Source organism: Hemiscyllium ocellatum, chromosome 5, assembly GCF_020745735.1.
Source record: "Hemiscyllium ocellatum isolate sHemOce1 chromosome 5, sHemOce1.pat.X.cur, whole genome shotgun sequence".
Lineage (NCBI taxonomy): Eukaryota > Metazoa > Chordata > Chondrichthyes > Orectolobiformes > Hemiscylliidae > Hemiscyllium > Hemiscyllium ocellatum.
Window position 1 is genome coordinate 134,251,027 of NC_083405.1, and position 22,482 is coordinate 134,273,508.

A 22,482-nucleotide genomic window follows, 5' to 3' on the forward strand; every position below is an offset into this window, starting at 1 on the left:
TTGATTTTAAATGCTTATGTGGGTAAGCGTTAATTCAAAATTTCAGTGCCTTAAGTAAAACATGTTTTTCTGAATGTAAAACAAAGACTAGGTCTGTTACTAAAATGTTACTTTAAAGTCTCGCTTGCTAATTGGGTTCTCAAACATGAGATTGAAGTTTTTATATAATACCCTTTACATTTTTTTTAAACTACCACCATTTGTGCTCTTTCTTTCTGGATGCACTGAACAAATATGTTCTTGTGATTTCTGCCTTTGAGTAATTTCTTTGCTGTTACCTTTGCTGTTGAAGATTTTATTCTGAATATTAGCTTCTACTGTAATACACCCAATTGAGTATTGCAACTTCCTGTTAAAACATTTCCGTGACTTTCCTTGTTTTCCAACACATGCTTGCTTCTTGTTCATATTGTTCAATTTTACTATATCCTGGTCTGTCTGAAATTTAGTGAAAGCTATTGAGAGCTTTTTCCCTCTTTTCCACACTTGCTGATTTTTCTGTCTTTGTACACGTTGGAGAGAAATTCACAAGACACTTGAAGATAGCCAGCAATCGTCACTGGTGTCTCCAACTATGCTGGGTGCAGCAAAGTTTAGCATAATAAAATAACAATGGTTTTGGTGATCATAAAATCACCATTGTCAGCTAAAGTGTTTACAAGTTCAATAAATACCCCAGACTAGTTCACCAGACAATTGCATTGGTTGATATTACAGAATAAAGGAAACATTAACAGGAGACGAGCTGTCCGGTCTAACTCTGTGCTCTTAATTCTTCTTCTGCAGTTTTTGGCCATTGATACACAGATGATCCTGGGGAACAAACAGCTGGTTATCAGTCCAGAAGAATATGTTTTTGCAGCACTCAACCTTTATACCGATATTATCAATATCTTTATGTTCCTCATGACCATCATTGGGAGTACCAGAGAGTGAGGTGTCAGCAGACGAAGAGGAAATTTGATCCTAGTGCAGTGAAGAACTAACCTGAAGCCATCTTTTCTTTTGTGTAGCCTAGGTTAAGGAATATTCCTTTTTGACTGGTAATGCCACTCATGTGAATAAGCATGTTTGCATGGATGGGCAAATGTGAATGTAACAGCTTCACTGTGCCATCAGTGCATTCAGTCTCAGCTGCTGCTTGCAGCAGGTTCATGTAGATAATGGTATTCCTTTTTGCTCCTATTTTCCAGTGAGTTTAGGGTTCACCTTTCTTTAAATAAATGATGTGATTAATCTTTAAAAATAATTGGAGCTTCTTTTGCAGAGGAGTGAGATTGGCACTGTCCTGCAGAACGCCACTTGTACACTTTAAGATAATAATGAACTGAAGTATTTGGCTTTGGAATTTAAACCAACCAAGTGTGTAAAATATTTAATCTTAAGTTAATTAGAACAATATATGCACAGTTTGCAAATCCAGTGGAATTAACTTAACCTACTAAATGTGAAACCTATTACATTGTGAATTATAGTGTAACTTGATTTAAGTCAGAAAAGTATAGCTTTTAATGCACCAATCTTGCTGACCTATACAGTCCATATATATATGTACATATATCAAATGAATAGGTTGTAATATTGGAGGGTGTTGGATTGATGAGAAGGTGGTATGGTTAATTTGAATTACTTATCTATATTGCCCAAATCCAGTAGTTATTTTGGGTTCTTGAAGAACTAGCTTAATAAAAATGCTGGAAGTCAGGCTTTATCCTTGAATGAAGTCAATATTTAAATTACTGAACATTAGAGAAGTGGACTTTTCCAAACAGACTGGTTATATTTACTGTTGAGAGCTAGGAGTTTGTTTTTAAAACTGCAAACTAGAGTTTGACACAAATGAATTCTCTAGTTTATTTTTGTTTTGATTAGTAATTGAAATAGGCTGTTTGGCTAGCTGCCTTGAATATGCTCAGGAGAATCAGTATTGTTGAAAAATACCTGGAGCTGCTTGATGGCACTGTAACGGAGGGATTGCATTGCATTTTTAACTGTGGATTTATGATACCTGCATGTATGAAGAAATTAGTATGAAGCTTTTCCATGGTTGTACTATTTATTAGTCGCATCAGATTAAAGAGCTAGCACTTCTGGAAAGCATTTCACAAACACCTTTTTAAATTTCTAAATGTTTTTCAGTCTTTAGCTCATCAGACAATCTTTTAGAAACTGGCATTTGTTAGATTTAAAATACTTTTGTTAGATACCTGCCCTTTTTCTCACTTTATAAACTAATTTGACCATCAGAAGCTACCAAATAAGGGTTTGCTAATTATAGTTGGGGCTGATAGAATGAAAAGGGAACTCTTCATTCAGATTCATTTATTCAATGTCTTGTGACATATCTAATTCCTCCAGTGAAATTATCATGTAGGGTTAACTGTAATATACATTTCTGTATTCACTAACAGCATTGGTGTGATCAATCATGGGACCATGTATTAGGAATTATTCTACTGAACCAGATGATTCAGATTTGCATGTACGTAGGTAGAAAAATTCTGTAAATGTGCATGAGGTAATCAAGGATTTGATTTGCTTAAGTGTTAAGGCAGCTGGTCTAAACAATTCATATTTAGGGAAATAGATTAATTTGTTAAATGAGAGAAAACTATTTAAATAATGAAGATATTTTTTGATTGTGAACCCAAACTTGTAGAAAAAAAATGCATGAGTAAAACTAATTTTTGCTGTAATGATTGGCAAAGTCTGCTGTAGTATTTGAACAGGTTGAGTTTTGGATATTTCATTCTGTGAACCGTTTACGTTTTTAAGAACAAGGCTACATGACATTTTTCATTTTGAGAGCTGCGAGAATAATTCTCATTCTGCTTTTGAGGTATTTAATCTTAATACAACAAAAAAATCCTTTTTTCAAGTAAACATATTTTTGATTTAAAACGATACTTGCTTTCAAAAATGACAGCAAGCTAAGTTAAACTTCATTGAATGCCTCATCCTTTTGAAGATAAATTTAAAACTTGCATTGCCCACTCTGCTCCATCAATGTATTTCCTGCTGACCTGAAGGCTTACTAATATTATCAGACAACCATTTTCGAATTAGTTTTGCACTATAATCTTGGATTTTTCTTGTTGCTAACAAACCCAGTGCCCTGAAGTCCTTTATTGAAGCTGTTGGAAAATATTGTAAATAAGCATTATAATATTTTGAAACTGATTTCACTATGGCAAAAGTTGTCCTTGCAATGTTTGAGAATCTGACGTCATTAGGGATCTCCTCTGTCAGTAACCTGTTTAATTTTATCTGACAGCATATGATGCTGACATTGGTTATCCAAATTTATGGACAACTTGTACTTTGGTTATGAAACAGGCAATTTAGTTAACTAATGCTTAAGCTCTACACAAACCGCTTCCTCTATCTTCTATATCTCTCTTTATCAACTTAGTTTTTCATCTCAAACTTTGAAGATTACATGAACAGATGAGAAAAAAATTACTTTGTGTCATGCCACATGCTCCTTTATCTAACTAGGGCAGGCTAATGCCAAGAGATTGACCAAATACAGATTAACATTCTGATTTTTCTGTTCATTTTTCCCATCTCTTGAAATTTCAGTATCATAATTTAATCAAATTTATAAACTTCTATGGATATACAGTCCTGCTCAAGTTGATATGATTGTGATGCTTGTCCTTAATCCTTTCCTGTGGAATTAGGCCTTTTGTCATGTTAAACCGCCTGGTAGTCTGTGTAGTGAGGCCAAATAAAACAATGAAGATTTGAACTGTTTAACATCTGGAAATCAAACAGTTCTCTCCTGTTTGTGATATTGTTGTTAATATCATTTTGTATCAAACTATTTATTGAGAATTTTGAGATGTAATGAATTAGCATGTCACTCAAGTCCTCATCTCCTCCTGTTTTTCTTGTGTCCCTCATCTCTTCTGATCTGAGTTTTTTGTGAAATCTTAGCCAAGTACTTTGAGCTTGTGATAATATCAATTGTGGCACCAAGAAAGCCATCTCAATCCTTTTGCATGGGTAAAATGAAGGAAAATATGGCACAATGGCAAAAATTGTCCTTGCAAGATTAGAATAAGAATCATATTAAAGTAGATTGAGGAGCTGCTCTTGGCCAATATCTTTTTTCATATTTCCCGTGTGTGTGTACTCCTGATTCTTATCAAAATCAGAGCATGTTCTGTTTGTGCACAGATGACCTTTTAATGGTTATCTTTATTGTGAGCATAAAACATTGTTACTGAAAAACATGGAATTCATAAAATTAGGGAATCTTAAAATATAATTTGTACGTTCATCTCCATTCTGGGACCTAATCATTCTGGTGATCTAATTTCACAAAGTCTATGCTAAACTACAGAATACATTTTAGATGTATAAAGCAATTCTGGCAACAGATGAATTTTCTTTTGTCTCTGACTCATTGTATTTAATGGTTGATTTTAATTCACATTTGGCTACTAATCAGATTTTTCAGTATTTTCAGTAAATTGAGTGAAGCGATTATTTACACCAGAGCTATTTTCTTTATTTCACAAGTTGAAAAGATTCTGTTAAAAACAAGACTAACTATTGTACTAGTTTTAGCTGACTTTTAATTTTCTGAAGTTTAATTTTCAAATATGCTGTTTTGAACTAAACAGATCCTAAATGTATGGTATTTATAAGATTATCAATATTTAATACCACAAATCTTTTTTGCACAACCTTTTTTAAACCTATTCAATGCAACCTGTCATTGTTCTAAAATAACACTTTTAAACAAGTTTAAGATTTAGTATTTTTTTTGAAGTAAAATTGACACTCCTGAATTTTGTTTTTGTACTCCATGAACTATGGAACTCCTGTGTTTTCTGAGATTTTCATGTTTAGATTCTTGGGTTCAATAATGAGCTTTTTGTGTCAAAATGAAAATACAAGGTTTACTCCTCGGAAGTTGTGATCTATCCCCTTACATTAAATTGGCTATAATATCAAATCTCCTCTGTTCAGTCTTATAAACTCAGTATTTGCCATTGAATTTAATTAATGCTGATCTGATGAAACAATGTGATTGCTAGAGGTCTGCAGGTAAATGCATTTTTGACTTCAGATATGTTCTGTATTGCTATATTAACGTTGCAGTAATTTAAATTTGAATAAAGTTTTAATGCACTGTAGTCGTTTCATCTTTTTGGAAACTAGCTGAACCAATTGTTGAAAGTTCCATTTTACGTCTTAGGTTTGTTTTGACATTTGCAACCGAGAAACAGTCCTGTGTACTTCCTTTTAAATGCATAAGTTTTGCTGGTTAATTTTTTGCTTTTTTTTGTAGTTAACTTATCTAGTAAGCCACCGTATGATTTTCTTAAGGGAAATAAATGAATGCAGTTGTATCTACATTAGTCTTTACTCCTCTTTCAGCACCCAGCAAACACACAAATGTTATCCTGTGTGGTTTAACTAGATTTACCTGTCTGCTAAAGCAAGCAATGAATAGCTAAATAGATCTGTTGTTTAGGATTGGCTAAAGTTTACACTTGTGCCTCATCTAGTGATGAATAGTAGCAGTGACCATTAAATGAATTGAGGATGTTGCATATACAATTTCCTCAATGATGGGGAGTCCAGAATGTCTCCTGTTAAGAAAAAGCTGAAACATTTATGAACATATTCATGAAATGGTGGAAGATGGGTTTTTTGAATACATCATAGTTTATACTTAACAACTAGAATTACTCCTAACGAAGCTTCTACAACACAAGCATCTGCCCAGCAATGTGCAAATTGCTCAATTATGTCTTGTTTGCAACACTTAGGGAAAATTATAGGGAAAAGATTAGCAAATTATAGCACTTATCTGTGTCTCGACCATGAACAAAGTGATAGGTGTCATTAGGGCAACATGTAATTGGCAAAACTTTTGGTTCTTCCAGGATCACTGATCCTGACCATACTAAGCCTTGACTGAAATGTAGTGCTGCATTCCAGTGATTTACCTTGCTGTCCAAGTAGTATTAGGTCTAGAGTGGCATCAAGAACCCTACTAAAATTTAAGTCAAAGGAATTGGGAAAATCTTCATGTCAGTTTTTTAACAAAAAGGAAGATGATTTGGAGTCCAGTCATCTCCGCTCAGTGCTACAAAATATAATAATGTGAATTCAGAGCAAAGGTACACTGCTTCATCCAATGAGGTCATGGTTGATAGATTCCACATTCCTACATACCCATGTTTTAAGATTCCCTTGCCCAACAAGGATAATGTTATCTATCTTGGTCCTAAATTATATTGCATGATCTTGCTGCCTCTGTCTGGGGCACAATCCCAAAGTTGCGCAACCCTGAGAGAATTTCTCCCCTCTCAAAAAAAAAAGTGACTTCTAACTTTTAAACTGTGCCCCTTATGGACTTTCTTTCCATCTTCCTTTTATCAAGACCATTCAGAGTGCTGTTGACTTCAGTTGAATCAGCCAAACACTCCCCTAAACTTTAGTGGAACTTTATTTTACAATTCACTAATTCCAAATATCAATAGTAAATCTTGAGTCAAGAGGAGATGGTGACCCAGTAATATTATCTCTAGCAGTTTCTGGATTAACAGTATAATGATCTGGGTTCAAATTCTGTCATGGCAGATGGTGGAATTTGAATTTGTTTTAAAAAAAAATCTGGAAAGAAGAATCTGACACAAAACTATTGTTGACTGTCAGGAAAAACCAAGGAAATCTGATCTACATGTGACTCCAAAGCAACTTCCTTTTGAAATGGCTCAGCAAGCTATGCTGCCATATCATTGCCACAATGTCTCAAATGAAACCAGATGGATCTCCTGGCATTGACCTGGCCATCGAAGACAATGGCAGAAATGGCCCTGTCAACCCTGCAAAGTCTTCCTTCCTAATCAAACAGCCTGACATTGTAAAGTATGATTCTGAGTATGACTCTGTCCCAGCCTCTGCTATCATCATCCCTGAATTTGTCCTGCCCCTCCAGCAGAACAGACCCAGCACAGTAATATACAGTCAGGAGAGAGTTGTCCTGGATGTTCCTCAGCATTTGACTCTAGACCCCACGAAGTCTTGTGGCTTCAGATTAAACACACGGAAACATCTTTCCTTGGAAGACGAAGCAATACTTAATGTTGAACATTGAGGAAGCACTGGGTGGCAACACCAGGAAATGTGCTCTGGGTGGGGAATTTTAATGTCCATCCCAAAAGTGGTTTGGTAGCAGTATCACTGATCGAGCTGGTCAGGTCCTAAAGAGCATAGCTGCTAGACTGGGTCTGCAGCAGGTGGTGAGGGAACCAACGAAAGGAAAAAACATCCTTGACCACATCCTTACCAATTGCTAATTGCAGCTGCATCTGTCCATGACCGTATTAGTGAGTGACCACTGCACAGTCTTTGGGCAGGCAAAGTCCTGCCTTCGCATTGAGAATAGCCTCTACCATATTGTGTGGCACTAACTTTGTGGTAAATGGGATAGAAACTGAACAGTTCAAACAATCCAAGAGTGGGCATCTATGAGGTACTTTAGGCTATAAACAGCAGCAGCGTTGTACTCCATAATTGGCGACCTCAGCCTGTCATATCCCCTGCTCCATCATCACCAAACCAGGGTATCAATCCTGGTTCAATAGAGGTGCAGGAGGGCATGCCTGGAGCAGCACCTGGTATATCTGAAAGACATGTCAAGCTGATGAAGCCACACATTGGACTAATTACATGCCAAACTATGTAAGTAGCAAGATATAGACTGGTGATCCCACAACCAATGGAACAGATCTAAGTCCTGCCACGTCCAGTTGAGAATTGAACAGAGAACATCACATCACAGCACAGTACGGGCCCTTTGTTGCGCTAACCTGTGAAACCAATCTGAAGCTCATCTACCCTATACTACGATTTGGAGGGCTGCTGTTGGACTGGGGTGTACAAAATTAAAAATCTCACAACAAGTTATAGTCCAACGGGTTCATTTGAAAGCACTAGCTTTTGGTGCACTGCTCCTTCATCAAATGGTTGTGGAGAATAAGATTATTTTTAGATGAGAATCCATCTGAATATTAGGGTACAGACAGCCTCACATCTTCAATGCATTAACTGGGCCAGCATGGCACCTATTGTTAAAATTCACTTGAGAATTAATTTTAAGCAAGTTCTGGGATTTACATATGAAAGAACAGATACCAACATGCCCATTCTAAAAGATTATAGTCCACTGGTTTAAGTGAAAGCACTAGCTTTGGGAGCGCTGCTTACACTCTGCATCCTACAAACTTATACTCCGCAACCACCTGATGAAGGAGCAGCGCTCTGAAAGCGAGTGCTTCCAATTAAACTTGTTGGACTATAACCTGGTGTTGTGATTTTTAACTTCAAACCTGCCTGCTGGTACACTCCAGTGATCTTGAAACCTTATTCCTGACCTCCCTATACTCAATCTCCTGTACAGTGGAACTACAATTCAGGTTCCCATCCCTCTGCTGAATTAGTTTAAACACTCCCAAAAAGCAAGAGCAAGTTTCTCCCCCAGGATATTGGTACCCCTCTGGCTCAGATGTAGATCATCCCATTCCTAGAGGTCCCACCTACCCCAGAATGAGCCCCAATTATCCAGATACGTGAATCCCTCCATCCTGCACTAAAAAAAATGTAACCTTACAAAATCGGTGCACAGGACTCTTTTTTTTGTTTTAGAGGAGGACGACGGTTGGGAGACGCTACCTAAATAGTATTTCGGGTAAAGCAACCACCCAAATATATAACTTCACTTACATAGCTGTCACATGTTTGCTCCTGCTCAGTGTGGGCTCTGCCTCTACACGAGGTAAGCTTTTAAATGTTGAATTTACCTTCCTGGCAGCTTCCTCCCCCCACCCACACACATACACACAGCAGTCATCATTCTTGCTGCTGCTGCAAAAATGGACCTGCTGCTCCTATGAGGTAAGCTTTTAAACGATTAACTTACCTGGTGTACAAGATAATGCTGAAGCATTTGTAGTAATCGTTGGGCAGAAGGGTTGAGGGGATGATCCATCTCAGCCTCCTCCAGTGGTCCCCAGCTCTACAAATACCAATCTTCAGCCAATTCAATTCATTCCATGTGATATCACAAACTATTAGAGATTTCCAGCATTTGTTGCCTTCGGTAAAGATTTGCAGTACTTCGTTCCGAACCATTGGAGACAGTGGATGCTGCAAAGGCCAAGGGCCCTGACAACGTTCTGGTAATGGTACTGAAGACTTGTGCTTTAGAACTTGCTGCTCTCTTAGCCAAGCTTTTCCAGTATAGTTACAGCATGCACCTAACCAACAATGTGAGAAAATTCCTCAGGTATGTCCTGTAAATACAAAGTAGGAAAAATCCAACCCAGCCAGTTATTGCTCCATCAGTCTACTCTTGATCATCAGTAAAGTGATGGAAGTGTCACCAACAGTGCTATCAAGCAACTTCTGCTCAGTTGGGTTCGCCAGGGTCCCTCAGCTCTTTATCTCATTAGTTCAAACACAAACAAAAGACCTGAATTCGGGCAGCTCTTCAGATCAGAGATGTATTTCACTGTATGTGGTATAAAGGAGTCCTAGTAAAATGGGAATTGATTGGTATTAGGGAACAAACTCTCCACTGGTTGGGGTCATACCTGGCACACCGGAAGATAGGCATGGTTGTTGGAGGTCAGTCACCTCTGCTCCAGCCCATCCCTGCAGCAGTTCCTTAGCTTTTCTGTCAATGACCTTCCCTCCATCATAAGGTGAGACGTGATGATGTTTGAACATGATTATGTAATGTTAAGCACCATTCAAGACTCCTCAGATATTGAAGCAGTTCATGTTCAAATGCAACAAGATTTAAACATAATCCAGGCAAGTGGCAAGTAATGTTTGTGCCACAAATGCCAGACAATGACCACCAATAAGAGACATTCGTACCACCATTTGATATTAAATGGTGTTACCATCATTGAACATCCCCACGATCAACAGCCTGGGGGTTATCACTGACCAGAAGCTAAACTTGCCTCTTAAACACAATGACAGTAAGAGCAGGTCAGAAGGGAGGAATACTGTGGGGAGTAACTGACCACCGACTCCCTAAAACCTATCCAAGGCACAAGTGTGATAAAATATCTATTTGCCTGGATGGGGGCTGCTCCAACAACCCTTTTAAAAAAAAACTTGATACCATCCAGAATAAAGCAGCCTGCTAGACTGGCACTACATCCACATGTATCCCCTCGCTTCACAATTGAAGCTCAGTGGCAGCAGTATACACTATCTACAAGGTGCACTGTAGAAAGTCACCAAAAATCTTCAAACAGCACCTTCCAAACTCTAACCACTTCCATCCACAAGGACAAGGGCACCAAATACATGGGAACATCACCACCTACAAGTTCTTCTCTGACCCAATAACAATCCTGACTTGGAAACATATTGCTCTTCCTTCATTGTCACTGGGTCAAAATCCTGTAATTCCCTCCTTAGTGGCATTGTGGGTCAACCCACAGCAGGTGGACTGCAGCAGTTTAAGATGGCAGCTCACCCCCACTGTCTCAAGGGCAGCCAGGACAGGCAATAAATGCTGGCTAGCCAGCAATGCCCACATCTCACAAATTAATTTAAAAAAAACAGAGAAAGTATTCATGATGTGATCTCAACATGCCTTATTTAATTGTGTAGCATCCTTTTTCTGTCATTTCTTTTTGCAATAAATGATAGCATTTAATTAGCCTTCCATACATTTGTTGTACTGCATAAAAACTTTGTGACTCATGAACGAGAACACCTAGATCATTCTGAACTTTAGAATTTTGCAGTTCTCTGTTTTTTTGGATTTCCTGCCGAAGTGAACTTGACATTTTCCAGAATCCATCTGCCATATTTTTGTCTACTCAGCTTAGCTACATCTGCATGCATCTTCCTCTGTCCACCACACAACATGCTTTGCCTATCTTTATTGTCTAGAAATGTGTATTTGCACCTTGACTAAATAATGCCCCTATTGTTCAGTCTTCTGTTTCAATGTACAGCTATTTGTAACAAAGAAAACAATAGGGATTGAGCTTTTTATTCATGTCTTTATTGCCCATCTGTAACTGCCCTGGAGAAGTTGGTGAGCTGCTGCCTTGAACTGCTGTAATCCACAACATGTTGCCACATTGTTGGGAGGGCATTCTTGAGAAGATTTGTGGCTCAGGTTGTGGATAAAGTTGTTGACTTGTTGGGTGGAATTTTTTTTTCATTCACAGGATATGGGCTTTGCTTTCCAGGCCAGTATTTATCACTCATTTTGAGTTGCCTTGGTGTTCAGCTGCCTTCTTGAACCATGAATCTCTACAGTCAATCTGGTATAGGTACATCAACCATGCTGTTAGAAAAACATTCAAGAAGTTTTACCTAATGCCACTGAAGAAACTGCAGTGTATTTCCAAGTCAGGATAGTGAGTGATTTGTATAAGAAGTTAAGAAGTGGGCAGCACGGTGGCACAGTGGTTAGCACTGCCGCCTCAGAGCGCCAGAGACCCGGGTTCAATTCCCGACTCAGGTGACTGACTGTGTGGAGTTTGCACATTCTCCCCGTGTCTGCGTGGGTTTCCTCCGGGTGCTCCGGCTTCCTCCCACAGTCCAAAGATGTGCGGGTCAGGTGAATTGGCCATGCTAAATTGCCCATAGTGTTGGGTAAGGGGTAAATGTAGGGGTATGGGTGGGTTGTGCTTCGGCGGGTCAGTGTGGACTTGTTGGGCCAAAGGGCCTGTTTCCACACTGTAAGTAATCTAATCTAATCTTGAGGTGAATAAAGTAAGAGGGCAGGGCTGGCTGGAGTGGACCGGGGAAGGAAGTTTGCAACAATGGCAGACTTTTAAAAAGAAATCCATGTTTTAAGATCAAAGGCATCTTCCGGTGATGAGGGAGGATTCCAGGAAGGGATACGTGAACCAGCGAAGGACATAATCGGATTGAATGAAAAACATGCCACTAATCTTTCACCTCTTAAGACAGAAAATTGGGAAGGTTTTAAAAATGAAAAGACAACCATAAGAAAGGAGAAAATAAATGTTGAGGTTAAACTTACAGGTCATATCAAGGCAGACATCAAGAACTTCTTAAACACATTAAAAAAGGAAGAGAGAAGCCAAAGTGAACAGGGGCCTCTTAAAGAATGAGGCTGGGAAATAATAATGGAGAACCAGGAAATGGAAAAGGAGTTAAATAAATAGTTTTCGTAGTAGAACACACACTAATAGCATCCCAAAGTTACTAAATATTCAAGGACAAAGGGAGAAGAGAAAATAGGGAACATAGAGGAAAAAGTATTAGGGAAACTAATGGGGGCTAAAGGATAAAATCCTTGCCTCTGATAGGATGCATCTTATGATGTTAAAGGAATTGGATACAGAGACAGTAGATGTACTGGTAGTAATCTTTCAGGAATCCTTAGATTTTGGAAAATTCATAGAACAGTACAGCATAGGAACAGGCCTTTCAGTCCACGTTGCTGTGCCGACATGACATCAAATTAAACTAGTCCCTTCTGCCTGCCCTTGGAAATATCCCTCCATTCCTTGCATATCTAAAAGTGCTGATCTAAAAGTCACTCAACCTTCGCCATCATATCTGCCTCCACCAGCATCCCTGGCAGTGTGTTCCTGACTCTTATCATCCTCTGTGCAAAAACATGCCCCTCTCATCTCAAATGCATGCCCTCTAATATTAGACATTTCAACTCTGGGCAAAAGATTCTGACCATCAGCCCTATCTATGCATCTCATAATTTTATAGACTTCGATCAAGTATCCCCTCAGCTTTCTCCACTTTAGAGAAAACAACCCAAGTTGTTCTATCCTCTCCATATAGGTCATACCCTCCAATCCAGGCAGCATCCTGATAAATCTCTTCTTCTGCACCCTCTCCAAAGTCTCCATGTCTTTCCTATAAAGTGGGGACCAGAATTGAATGTAATACTCTAATTGTGACCTAACCAAAGTCTCAGAAAGCTGCAACATGACATCCTGACTTTTGTACTCAATTCCCTGACCAATAAAGGCAAGCATGCCAAACATCTTCTTTACCACCCTATCTACCTATTTGGCCACTTTCAAGGAGCTATGGACTTGAACCCTAAGATCCCTCTGTACATGAATGCTGTTCAGGCTCCTGTCATTAACTGTATACTTTTCCTTAACATTTCACGTCTGTCGTCTGCAAGGTGTTAGAAAGGATTCTGAGGGATAGGATGTATGACCATCTGGAAGAGCATGGCTTGATTAAATGCAGTCAACACGGCTTTATGAGGGGCAGGTCATGCCTCACAAACCTTATGGAGTTCTTTGAGGATGTGACTAGAAAAGTTGATGAGGGTCGAGCTGTGGATGTGGCGTATATGGACTTCAGCAAGGCATTTGATAAGGTTCCCCATGGAAGGCTCATTCAGGAGGTCAGGAGGAATGGGATTCAGGGGAACATAGCTGTCTGGATACAGAATTGGCTGGCCAACAGAAGACAGCGAGTGGTAGTAGAAGGAAAATATTCTGCCTGGAAGTCTGCGGTGAGTGATGTTCTACAGGGCTCTGTCCTTGGGCCTCTATTGTTTGTAATTTTTATTAATGACTTGGATGAGGGGATTGAAGGATGGATCAGCAAGTTTGCAGACGACACAAAGGTTGGAGGTGTCATTGACAGTATAGAGGGCTGTTGTAGGCTGCAGCGGGACATTGACAGGATGCAGAGCTGGGCTGAGAGGTGGCAGATGGAGTTCAACCTGGATAAGTGCGAGGTGATGCATTTTGGAAGGTCGAATTTGAAAGCTGAGTACAGGATTAAGGATAGGATTCTTGGCAGTGTGGAGGAACAGTGGGATCTTGGGGTGCAGGTACATAGATCCCTTAAAATGGCCACCCAAGTGGACAGGGTTATTAAGAAAGCATATGGTGTTTTGGCTTTCATTAACAGGGGGATTGAGTTTGAGAGTCGTGAGATCTTGTTGCAGCTCTATAAAACTTTGGTTAGACCACATTTGGAATACTGCGTCCAGTTCTGGTCGCCCTATTATAAGAAAGATGTGGATGCTTTGGAGAGGGTTCAGAGGAGGTTTACCAGGATGCTGCCTGGACTGGAGGGCTTATCTTATGAGGAGAGGTTGACTGAGCTCGGACTTTTTTCATTGGAGAAAAGGAGAAGAGGGGACCTAATTGAGGTATCCAAGATAATGAGAGGCATAGATAGAGTTGATAGCCAGAGACTATTTCCCAGGGCAGAAATGACTAACACGAGGGGTCATAGTTTTAAGCTGGTTGGAGGGAAGTATAGAGGGGATGTCAGAGGCGGGTTCTTTACACAGAGAGTTGTGAGAGCATGGAATGCGTTGCCAGCAGCTGTTGTGGAGGCAGGGTCATTGGGGACACTTAAGAGACTCCTGGACATGCATATGGTCACAGATATTTGAGGGTGCATGCATGAGGATCAGTGGTCGGCACAACATCGTGGGCTGAAGGGCCTGTTCTGTGCTGTACTGTTCTATGTTCTATTTGATCTGAAGTGCAGTACCTCATACTTTCCCATATTAACCTCCATCTGCCATTTCTTCATCCATATCTGCAATTGATCTATATCTCGCTGTATCCTTTGACAACCTTCTACACTATTTCAAACTCCATCATCCGCAGCTTACTAACCCACCTATCTGCATTTTCATCCAAAAATATAATATACATCACAAACAGCAGAAGTTCCAGTATTGACCGCTGCAGAACAACACTAGTCACAGACCTCCAGCCAGAAAGACACCCACCACTACATTTGCAGAGGACTGGAAAACTGCTGTTGTACAGGGTGCTGGTGAGGCCACATCTCCTCACATCTGTGTATAGTTTTAGTTATCTTACTTGAGAAAGGATGCACTGGCACTGGAGGGGGTGCAGATGAGGTTCACTAGATTGATTGTGGAATTGAACATTTTGAAATGTATAATATCATTTAAGCAGAGTCAGCAGAACCTCATGAAGGGGAACCCTTAACAATTTCTCCTTTGAATCCTCCCACTTCCTCCAGACCAAAGAGGTAGCCATGGGCACAAGTATGGGCCCCAGCTATGCCTGTCTCTTTGTTGGCTACGTAGAACAGTTGATCTTCCGTAATTACACCAGCACCACTCCCCACCTCTTCCTCCACTACATTGATGACTGCATTGGCGCCACCTCGTGCTCCCGCAAGGAGGTTGAGCAATTCATCAACTTCACCAACACATTCCACCCTGACCTTAAATTTACCTGGACCATCTCTGACACCTCCCTCCCCTTCCTGGACCTCTCCATCTCCATTAATGACGACCGACTTGAAACTGACATTTTTTACAAATCCACCGACTCCCACAGCTACCTGGATTACACCTCTTCCCACCCTATCTCTTGCAAAAATGCCATCCCGTATTCCTCCACCGTATCTGCTCCCAGGAGGACCAGTTCCACCATAGAACACACCAGATGGCCTCCTTCTTTAGAGACCACAATTTCCCTCCCCACATGGTTAAAGATGCCCTCCAACGCATCTTGTCCACATCCCGCACCTCCGTCCTCAGACCCCACCCCTCCAACCGTAACAAGGACAGAACACCCCTGGTGCTCACCTTCCACCCCACAAACCTTCGCATAAACCAAATCATCCACCAACATTTCCGCCACCTCCAAAAAGACCCCATCACCAGGGATATATTTCCCTCCCCACTCCTTTCCGCCTTCCGCAAAGACCGTTCTCTCCCCCCCCTACAACCCACCCTCCCATCCTGGCACTTTCCCCTGCCACCGCAGGAACTGTAAAACCTGTGCCCACACCTCCTCCATTACCTCTACCCAAGGCCCTAAAGGAGCCTTCCACATCCATCAAAGTTTTACCTGCACATCCACTAATATCATTTATTGTATCCATTGCTCCCGAAGCGTTCTCCTCTACATTGGGGAGACTGGACGCCTCCTAGCAGAGCGCTTTAGGGAACATCTCTGGGACACCCGCACCAATCAACCACACCGCCCCGTAGCCCAACATTTCAACTCCCCCTCCCACTCTGACGAGGACATGGAGGTCCTGGGCCTCCTTCACCTCCGCTCCCTCACCACCAGACACCTGGAGGAAGAACGCCTCATCTTCCGCCTCGGAACACTTCAACCCCAAGGCATCAATGTGGACTTCAACAGTTTCCTCATTTCCCCTTCCCCCACCTCATCCTAGTTCCAAACTTCCAGTTCAGCACTGTCCCCATGACTTGACCGGACTTGTCCGACCTGCCTATCTCCTTTTCCACCTATCCACTCCACCCTCTCCTCCCTGACCTATCACCTTCATCCCCTCCCCCACTCACCCATTGTACTCTATGCTACTTTCTCCCCACCCCCACCCTCCTCTAGCTTATCTCTCCACGCTTCAGGCTTACTGCCTTTATTCCTGATGAAGGGCTTTTGCCCGAAACATCAATTTCGCTGCACTTTGGATGCTGCCTGAACTGCTGTGCTCTTCCAGCACCACTGATCCAGAATCTGGTTTCCAGCATCTGCAGTCATTGTTTTTACCTCATTGATTTTAACCCTAAGGGGAAATCATGCCTGACAAATTTGGAGACTAATCATCCACACGGCACTCTGTCAGAAGGTTGTTGAGGACTGCTCGAGTGTCACGTTTTGTAGTGATGTGCATTGAAGATGGAGATATTTACAGAGCTCTCCTCCTAAGAGTAGTTTAATTGTCCACTATCATTCATAACTGGATATGACAGCTTCAAACTGATCCATTGGTTGAGAATTCTCTAAGCCTTGCCTATGACTTGCTGTTTATTCTGTTTGGCTCACAGGTCATGCTGATTTGTAGCTTCACCAGATTAATTCCTCATTGTTTGGAATGCCTGGTGCTGCTCCTGTCATACCCTCCTGCACTTTTCATGGTGCCCCTACTTGATGGTAATGGTAGAGTGAGGGATGTACTAGGCCTAGAGGTTTCAGATTATGTTGGAGTATAATTCTCCTGCAGCTGATCGACCAAAGTGGCTCATGCATGCCAGTCCTGAGTTGCTCAATCTGTTCAAAGTCTATCCCACCGTGGAAGTGCCACCCAACACAATTATGGGCATTCTCAACGTGAAGATGGAACTTTGTCTTCACAAGGACTGTGAGGTGGTCGCACTTTGATACTGTCGTAACAGGTGCAGCTGTGGTGGATAGTCTGCTGAAGATGCGGTCAGGTATGTTTTTCTCTCTTGACAGTTTCTTCACCAGCTGTGACTAAACCAGTTTAGCAGCAATATTCTTTATGACTTGAACAGCTTGGTTAGTAGCCGAGATGCTGAGCCACTCTTGCTGATAGATGCTGAAGATCTCTTCAGAGTATTTTCTGCATCCTTGTCTCTTCAGTTTCCTCCTGATAGAAATAAGATGCACTCAGAGTGAAAACTAGCTTGTGGTACACATGGGTAATATACAATCATCAAACACCCCATACAATAGACATCACATAGCAAATGTGGTCAGGATAAATACCACAAATTTCTTAGTAACTTCTTCCAGATGTTAGTGACCAAATTTAATTAAACTTCACAAGAGATTTACATTCTTCACCTTTGTCAATCTGGCCTTGAAACTCCCTCTCCAGCCTAACTTAATCTCCCATCCTGAAGATGACACCACCAACAATGCTGTATCTGATCAGCTCTGTACTGGGGTCTATTTTTATTTATTCATGGGATGTAGGTATTGCTAGAAGAGCCAGTGGTTGTTACCCATGCTTAACTGTCCTTGAGGAGGTAATGAGCTGTCATCCATTTGATTAGGTAGACCCACAATGCCATTAGGGAGAGAGTTCCAGGATTTGGACCAAGCAAAACTCAAGAAATGGCGTGACTTGAAGAAGAACTTTGAGTTGGTGGTGTTCTATATATTTACTGCCCTTGTCCTTCTAGATGGAATTGGTCCTGGGTTATGAAGTTGCTGTTTAGCTTGGGTGAATTTCTGCAATGCATCTTACCGATGCCTCGCATTGCTGCAACTATGTGTTGGAGGTGATGCCAATCAAGTGGGTTGCTTTGGCTTGAATGATATCAAGTGTCTTGAATGTTGGTATAGCTGTACTCAGCCAAGCAAATGGTGAGCATTTCATCACACACCTGACTTGTGCCTTGTAGATAGTGCATTGGCTTTGGGGAGACAGGATATGAAATGCTCTCATGGAGTCATACAGCACCGAAATGGACCCTGTAGTCCAGCATGTCCATGCTGACCAGGTTTCCCAAACTAAACTAGTCCCATTTGCCTGCATTTGGCCCATAAACCTTTCCTTTTCATGTCCCTGTCTAAATATCTTTTAAATGTTGTAACTGTACATGCATCTACCAATTTTTCTGACCGTTCATTCTATATACTCACCACCCTCTGTGTGAAAAAAAAACTGTCCCTCGGGTCCCTTTTAAATCTTTTCCCTCTCATCTTAAAATGACTCTGTCTAGCTTTTTATTCCCTTACCCTAGGGAAAAGGCCTTTGCTATGTATGTTAGCTATGCCCCTCATGATTTTATAAACCTTAACATCCAACGCTCCACAGAGGAAAAGTTCCCGTCTCTCCTTATAAGTCAAACCATCTAGTTCTGCTGACATCCTTGTAAATCTTTTTTGCACACTTTCCAATTTAATAACATTCTTCCTACAGCAAGGCAACCAGAACTGTACACAGCACTCCAAAAGTGGCCTCATCAATGTCCTGTACAGCCACTTCATGACATCCAGCCTCCTATACTCAATGCTCTGACCAATGAAGGTAAGTGTGCCAGATGCCTTCTTCACCACCCTGTCAAACTGTGATGCCACTTTGAAGGAACTATGTACCTGAATCCCTTGGTGTCTCTATTCGATGTCATTCCCCTGGGTCCTACCATTAACTGTACGAGTCCTACACCTCACCAAAACAAAAGACCTTGCTTTTATCTAAACTAAACTTCATCTGCCACTCCTCGGTTGATCTCCATTGGTTGTTCAAGATCCCGTTGTACTCTGAGATAATCTCCTTCATTGTCCACTATACCACCGATTTTGGTGTCATCTGCAAAATTACTAAATATGCTTTGTATATTCTCTCCGAATGGCCAACAACAGTGAACCCAGCATCGATTCCTGCAGAACACAACTATTCACAGGCCTTGACTCCAAATAACAACCCTCCAACCTCACGGTCTTCTACCGTCCACCCAATTTTGTATCCAATTTGCTAGCTCTCAGTAGATCCCATGTGATCTAACTTTACTAATCAGTCTACCACGTGGAATCTTGTCGAAGGCCTTGCTAAAGTCCATGTACAGAACATTTACCTCTCTAGCCTCACCTATTTTCTTAGTCAAATCCTGAAAAAACTCAATCAAGTTTGTGATACATGATTCCCCAGTCACAAAGCCATGTTGACTTTTCCTAATCCATGTAAATCCTGCCTTTCAGAATCCCCTCCAACAACTTACCTACTATCGATGTCAGACTCACTCATCTAGAGTTCCTGGGCTTTTCCTTGAAGCCTTTAAATGAATGCACATTAGCCACCCTCCGGCCTTCCGGCACCTCACCTGTGGTTGTAGATGATACAAATTTCTCTGCTAGGGGCCCTGCAATTTCCTCCCCAGCTTCCCTTAATGTCGTGGGATACATGTGATTAGGTCCTGGGGACCTATCCAACTGTTCGCATTTTAAGACCTCCATTATTTTCTGTAATGTGGACTGTTTTCAACACAATATTGTTTATTTCGCCAAGTTCCCTAATTTCCATGTCTTTCTCCACAGTAAATACTGGTGCAAAGTATTTGTTTAGTATCTCACCCATCTCCTGTTGTTTCACACACTGACAGCTTTGTTGATCTTTACGGGGCCCTATTCTCTTCGCAGTTGCTTCTTTGCCCTTAATGTACTTGTAGAATCTCTTTGGATTTTCCTCAACCTTATCTGCCAAGGCTATTCCATATCTTTATTTTCCCTTCCTTATTTCCCTCTTAAATATACCTCTATTCCTACTATACTCAAGGGATTCAGTTGATCCCAGCTGTTTTTACCGGATATATGCCTCCTCCTTTTACCCATAATTTCCTTACTGATTAAAGATTTGTCTCTCTCAATATAGTGAATGGTCCAGCCTCAATAGCCCTCTGCAGTAAAGAATTCCACAGATTCACTACCCTCTGAGAGAAGAAATTCCTCATCTATCTTAAATGAGTGATCCCTTACTCTGAGATTATGCATTTTGATCCTACTTACCCACAAGAGGAAACAATATTTCCAATTCTATCCTGTCAATTCCTGTAAGAATCTTGTATGTTTCAATAAAGTCACATTATTTTAAATGCCAACAAGTACAGGCCCAATCTACTCAACCTCTCCTCAAAAAACAGCCTCTCCATACCAGTTTTCAATCAAGTGACTTGTTCTGGATGTCTCCGATGATAGTATAATTTATCTTCAGATAAAGTGCACAAAACTGTTCAGTATTTGAACCATGGCTGGATTAAAGTGTGGCGCTGGAAAAAAGCACAGCAGATCAGGCAGCACCCGAGGAGGAGGAGCTTTGGCATTTCGGGAGGAACCTTCATCAGGACTGGGAGGGAGAAAGGGGTTGAGAAGTAATTGTGAGGGTAGGACTGGTGTAAAGGTAGGTGAGATGGCGATAGGTGGATGCAGTTAGGTGGTGATTGTTATAGGTCAGTGGGAAGGGTGGAGTGGATAGCTGGGCCCCCTTCCCCCTCCCCAGTCCTAATGAAGGGTCCTGCCTGAAACAGCGACAGTCCCACTCCTTGGATACTGCGTGACCTGCTGTGCTTTTCTCAGTGCCACATTTTATTGACTCGGCGTCACAAGCATCTGTAGTCCTCAGTATCTCCTAGTTTTGGAAACCATACTGTGAAGCCTATTCTAAGGATGTCCACCTTGAGAAGGTTTATTTGGAAGCACTAGCTTTCGGAGCACCGCTACTTCTTCAGGGGCTTATGAAGTAGGACCATAAGACACAGAATTTAGAGCAAAAGATGACAGTGTTATGCAAGTAAAATGATGTCATAGTCATAGAGATGTACAGCATGAAAACAGACCCTTCGATCAAACCCATCCATGCCGACCAGATATTCCAACCCAATCTAGTCCCACCTGCCAGCACCCGGCCCATATCCCTCCAAACCCTTCCTATTCATATACCCATCCAAATGCCTCTTAAATGTTGCAATTGTACCAGCCTCAACCACATCCTCTGGCAGCTCATTCCATACACGTACCACCCTCTATGTGAATTCATTGCCTCTTAGGTCTCTTTTATATCTTTCCCCTCTCAGCCTTAACCAATGCCCTCTAGTTCTGGACTCCCCGACCCCAGGGAAAATACTTTGTCTATTTATCCTATCCATGCCCCTCATAATTTTGTAAACCTCTATAAGGTCACCCCTCAGCCTCCGACACTCCAGGGAAAACAGCCCCAGCCTGTTCAGCCTCTCCCTGTAGCTCAGATCCTCCAACCCTGGCAACATCCTTGTAAATCTTTTCTGAACCCTTTCAAGTTTCACAACACCTTTCTGATGGGAAGGAGACCAGAATTGCATGCAATATTCCAACAGTGGCCTAACCAATATCCTGTACAGCCACAACATGACCTCCCAACTCCTGTACTCAATACTCTGACCATTAAAAGAAAGCATACCAACCTATCTACTTGCGACTCCACTCTCAAGGAGCTATGAACCTGCACTCCAAGGTCTCTTTGTTCAGCAACACTCCCTAGGACCTTACCATTAAGTGTATAAGTCCTGCTAAGATTTGCTTTTCCAAAATGCAGCACTTCGCATTTATCTGAATTAAACTCCATCTGCCACTTCTCAGCCCATTGGCCCGTCTGGTCCAGATCCTGTTGTAATCTGAGGTGACCCTCTTCACTGTCCACTACACCTCCAATTTTGGTGTCATCTGCAAACTTTCTAACTGTACCTCTTATGCTCGCATCCAAATCATTTATGTAAATGACAAAAAGTAGAGGGCCCTGCACCTACCCTTGTGGCAATCTACTGGTTACAGGCCTCCAGTCTGAAAAACAACCCTCCGCCACCACCCTCTGTCTTCTACCTTTGGGCCAGTTCTGTATCCAAATGGCTAGATCTCCCTGTATTCCATGAGATCTAACCTAACTCATCGGTCTCCCATGGGGAACCTTGTTGAATGCTTTACTGAAGTCCATATAAATCACTTCTACTGCACTGCCCTCAATCCTCTTTGTTACTTCTTCAAAAAACTCAATCAAGTTTGTGAGACACGATTTCCCATGCACAAAGCCATGTTGACTATCCCAAATCAGTCCTTGCCTTTCCAAATACATGTACATCCTGTACCTCAGGATTCCCTCCAACAACTTGCTCACCACCAACATCAGGCTCACTGGTCTGTAGTTCCTTTGCTTGTCCTTATCACCCTTCGTAAACAGTGGCACCACATTAGCCAACCTCCAGTCTTCCGGCACCTCACC

The 22,482-nt window shown here is 41.5% G+C and overlaps 1 protein-coding gene across 1 annotated transcript in view; it reads left to right on the forward strand.

The window, feature by feature from the left end:
- The window catches only part of LOC132815881 (protein lifeguard 1-like), an 88,785-nt gene extending 83,513 nt beyond the window's left edge, over nt 1-5,272 (forward strand). Inside the window, exon 7 of the mRNA XM_060825226.1 lies at nt 787-5,272. Within this exon, the coding sequence (XP_060681209.1) occupies nt 787-936 (150 nt within the window). The 3' untranslated portion in view covers nt 937-5,272. The remainder of the gene's footprint in view (nt 1-786) is intronic.
- Nucleotides 5,273-22,482: the final 17,210 nt, after the last annotated feature.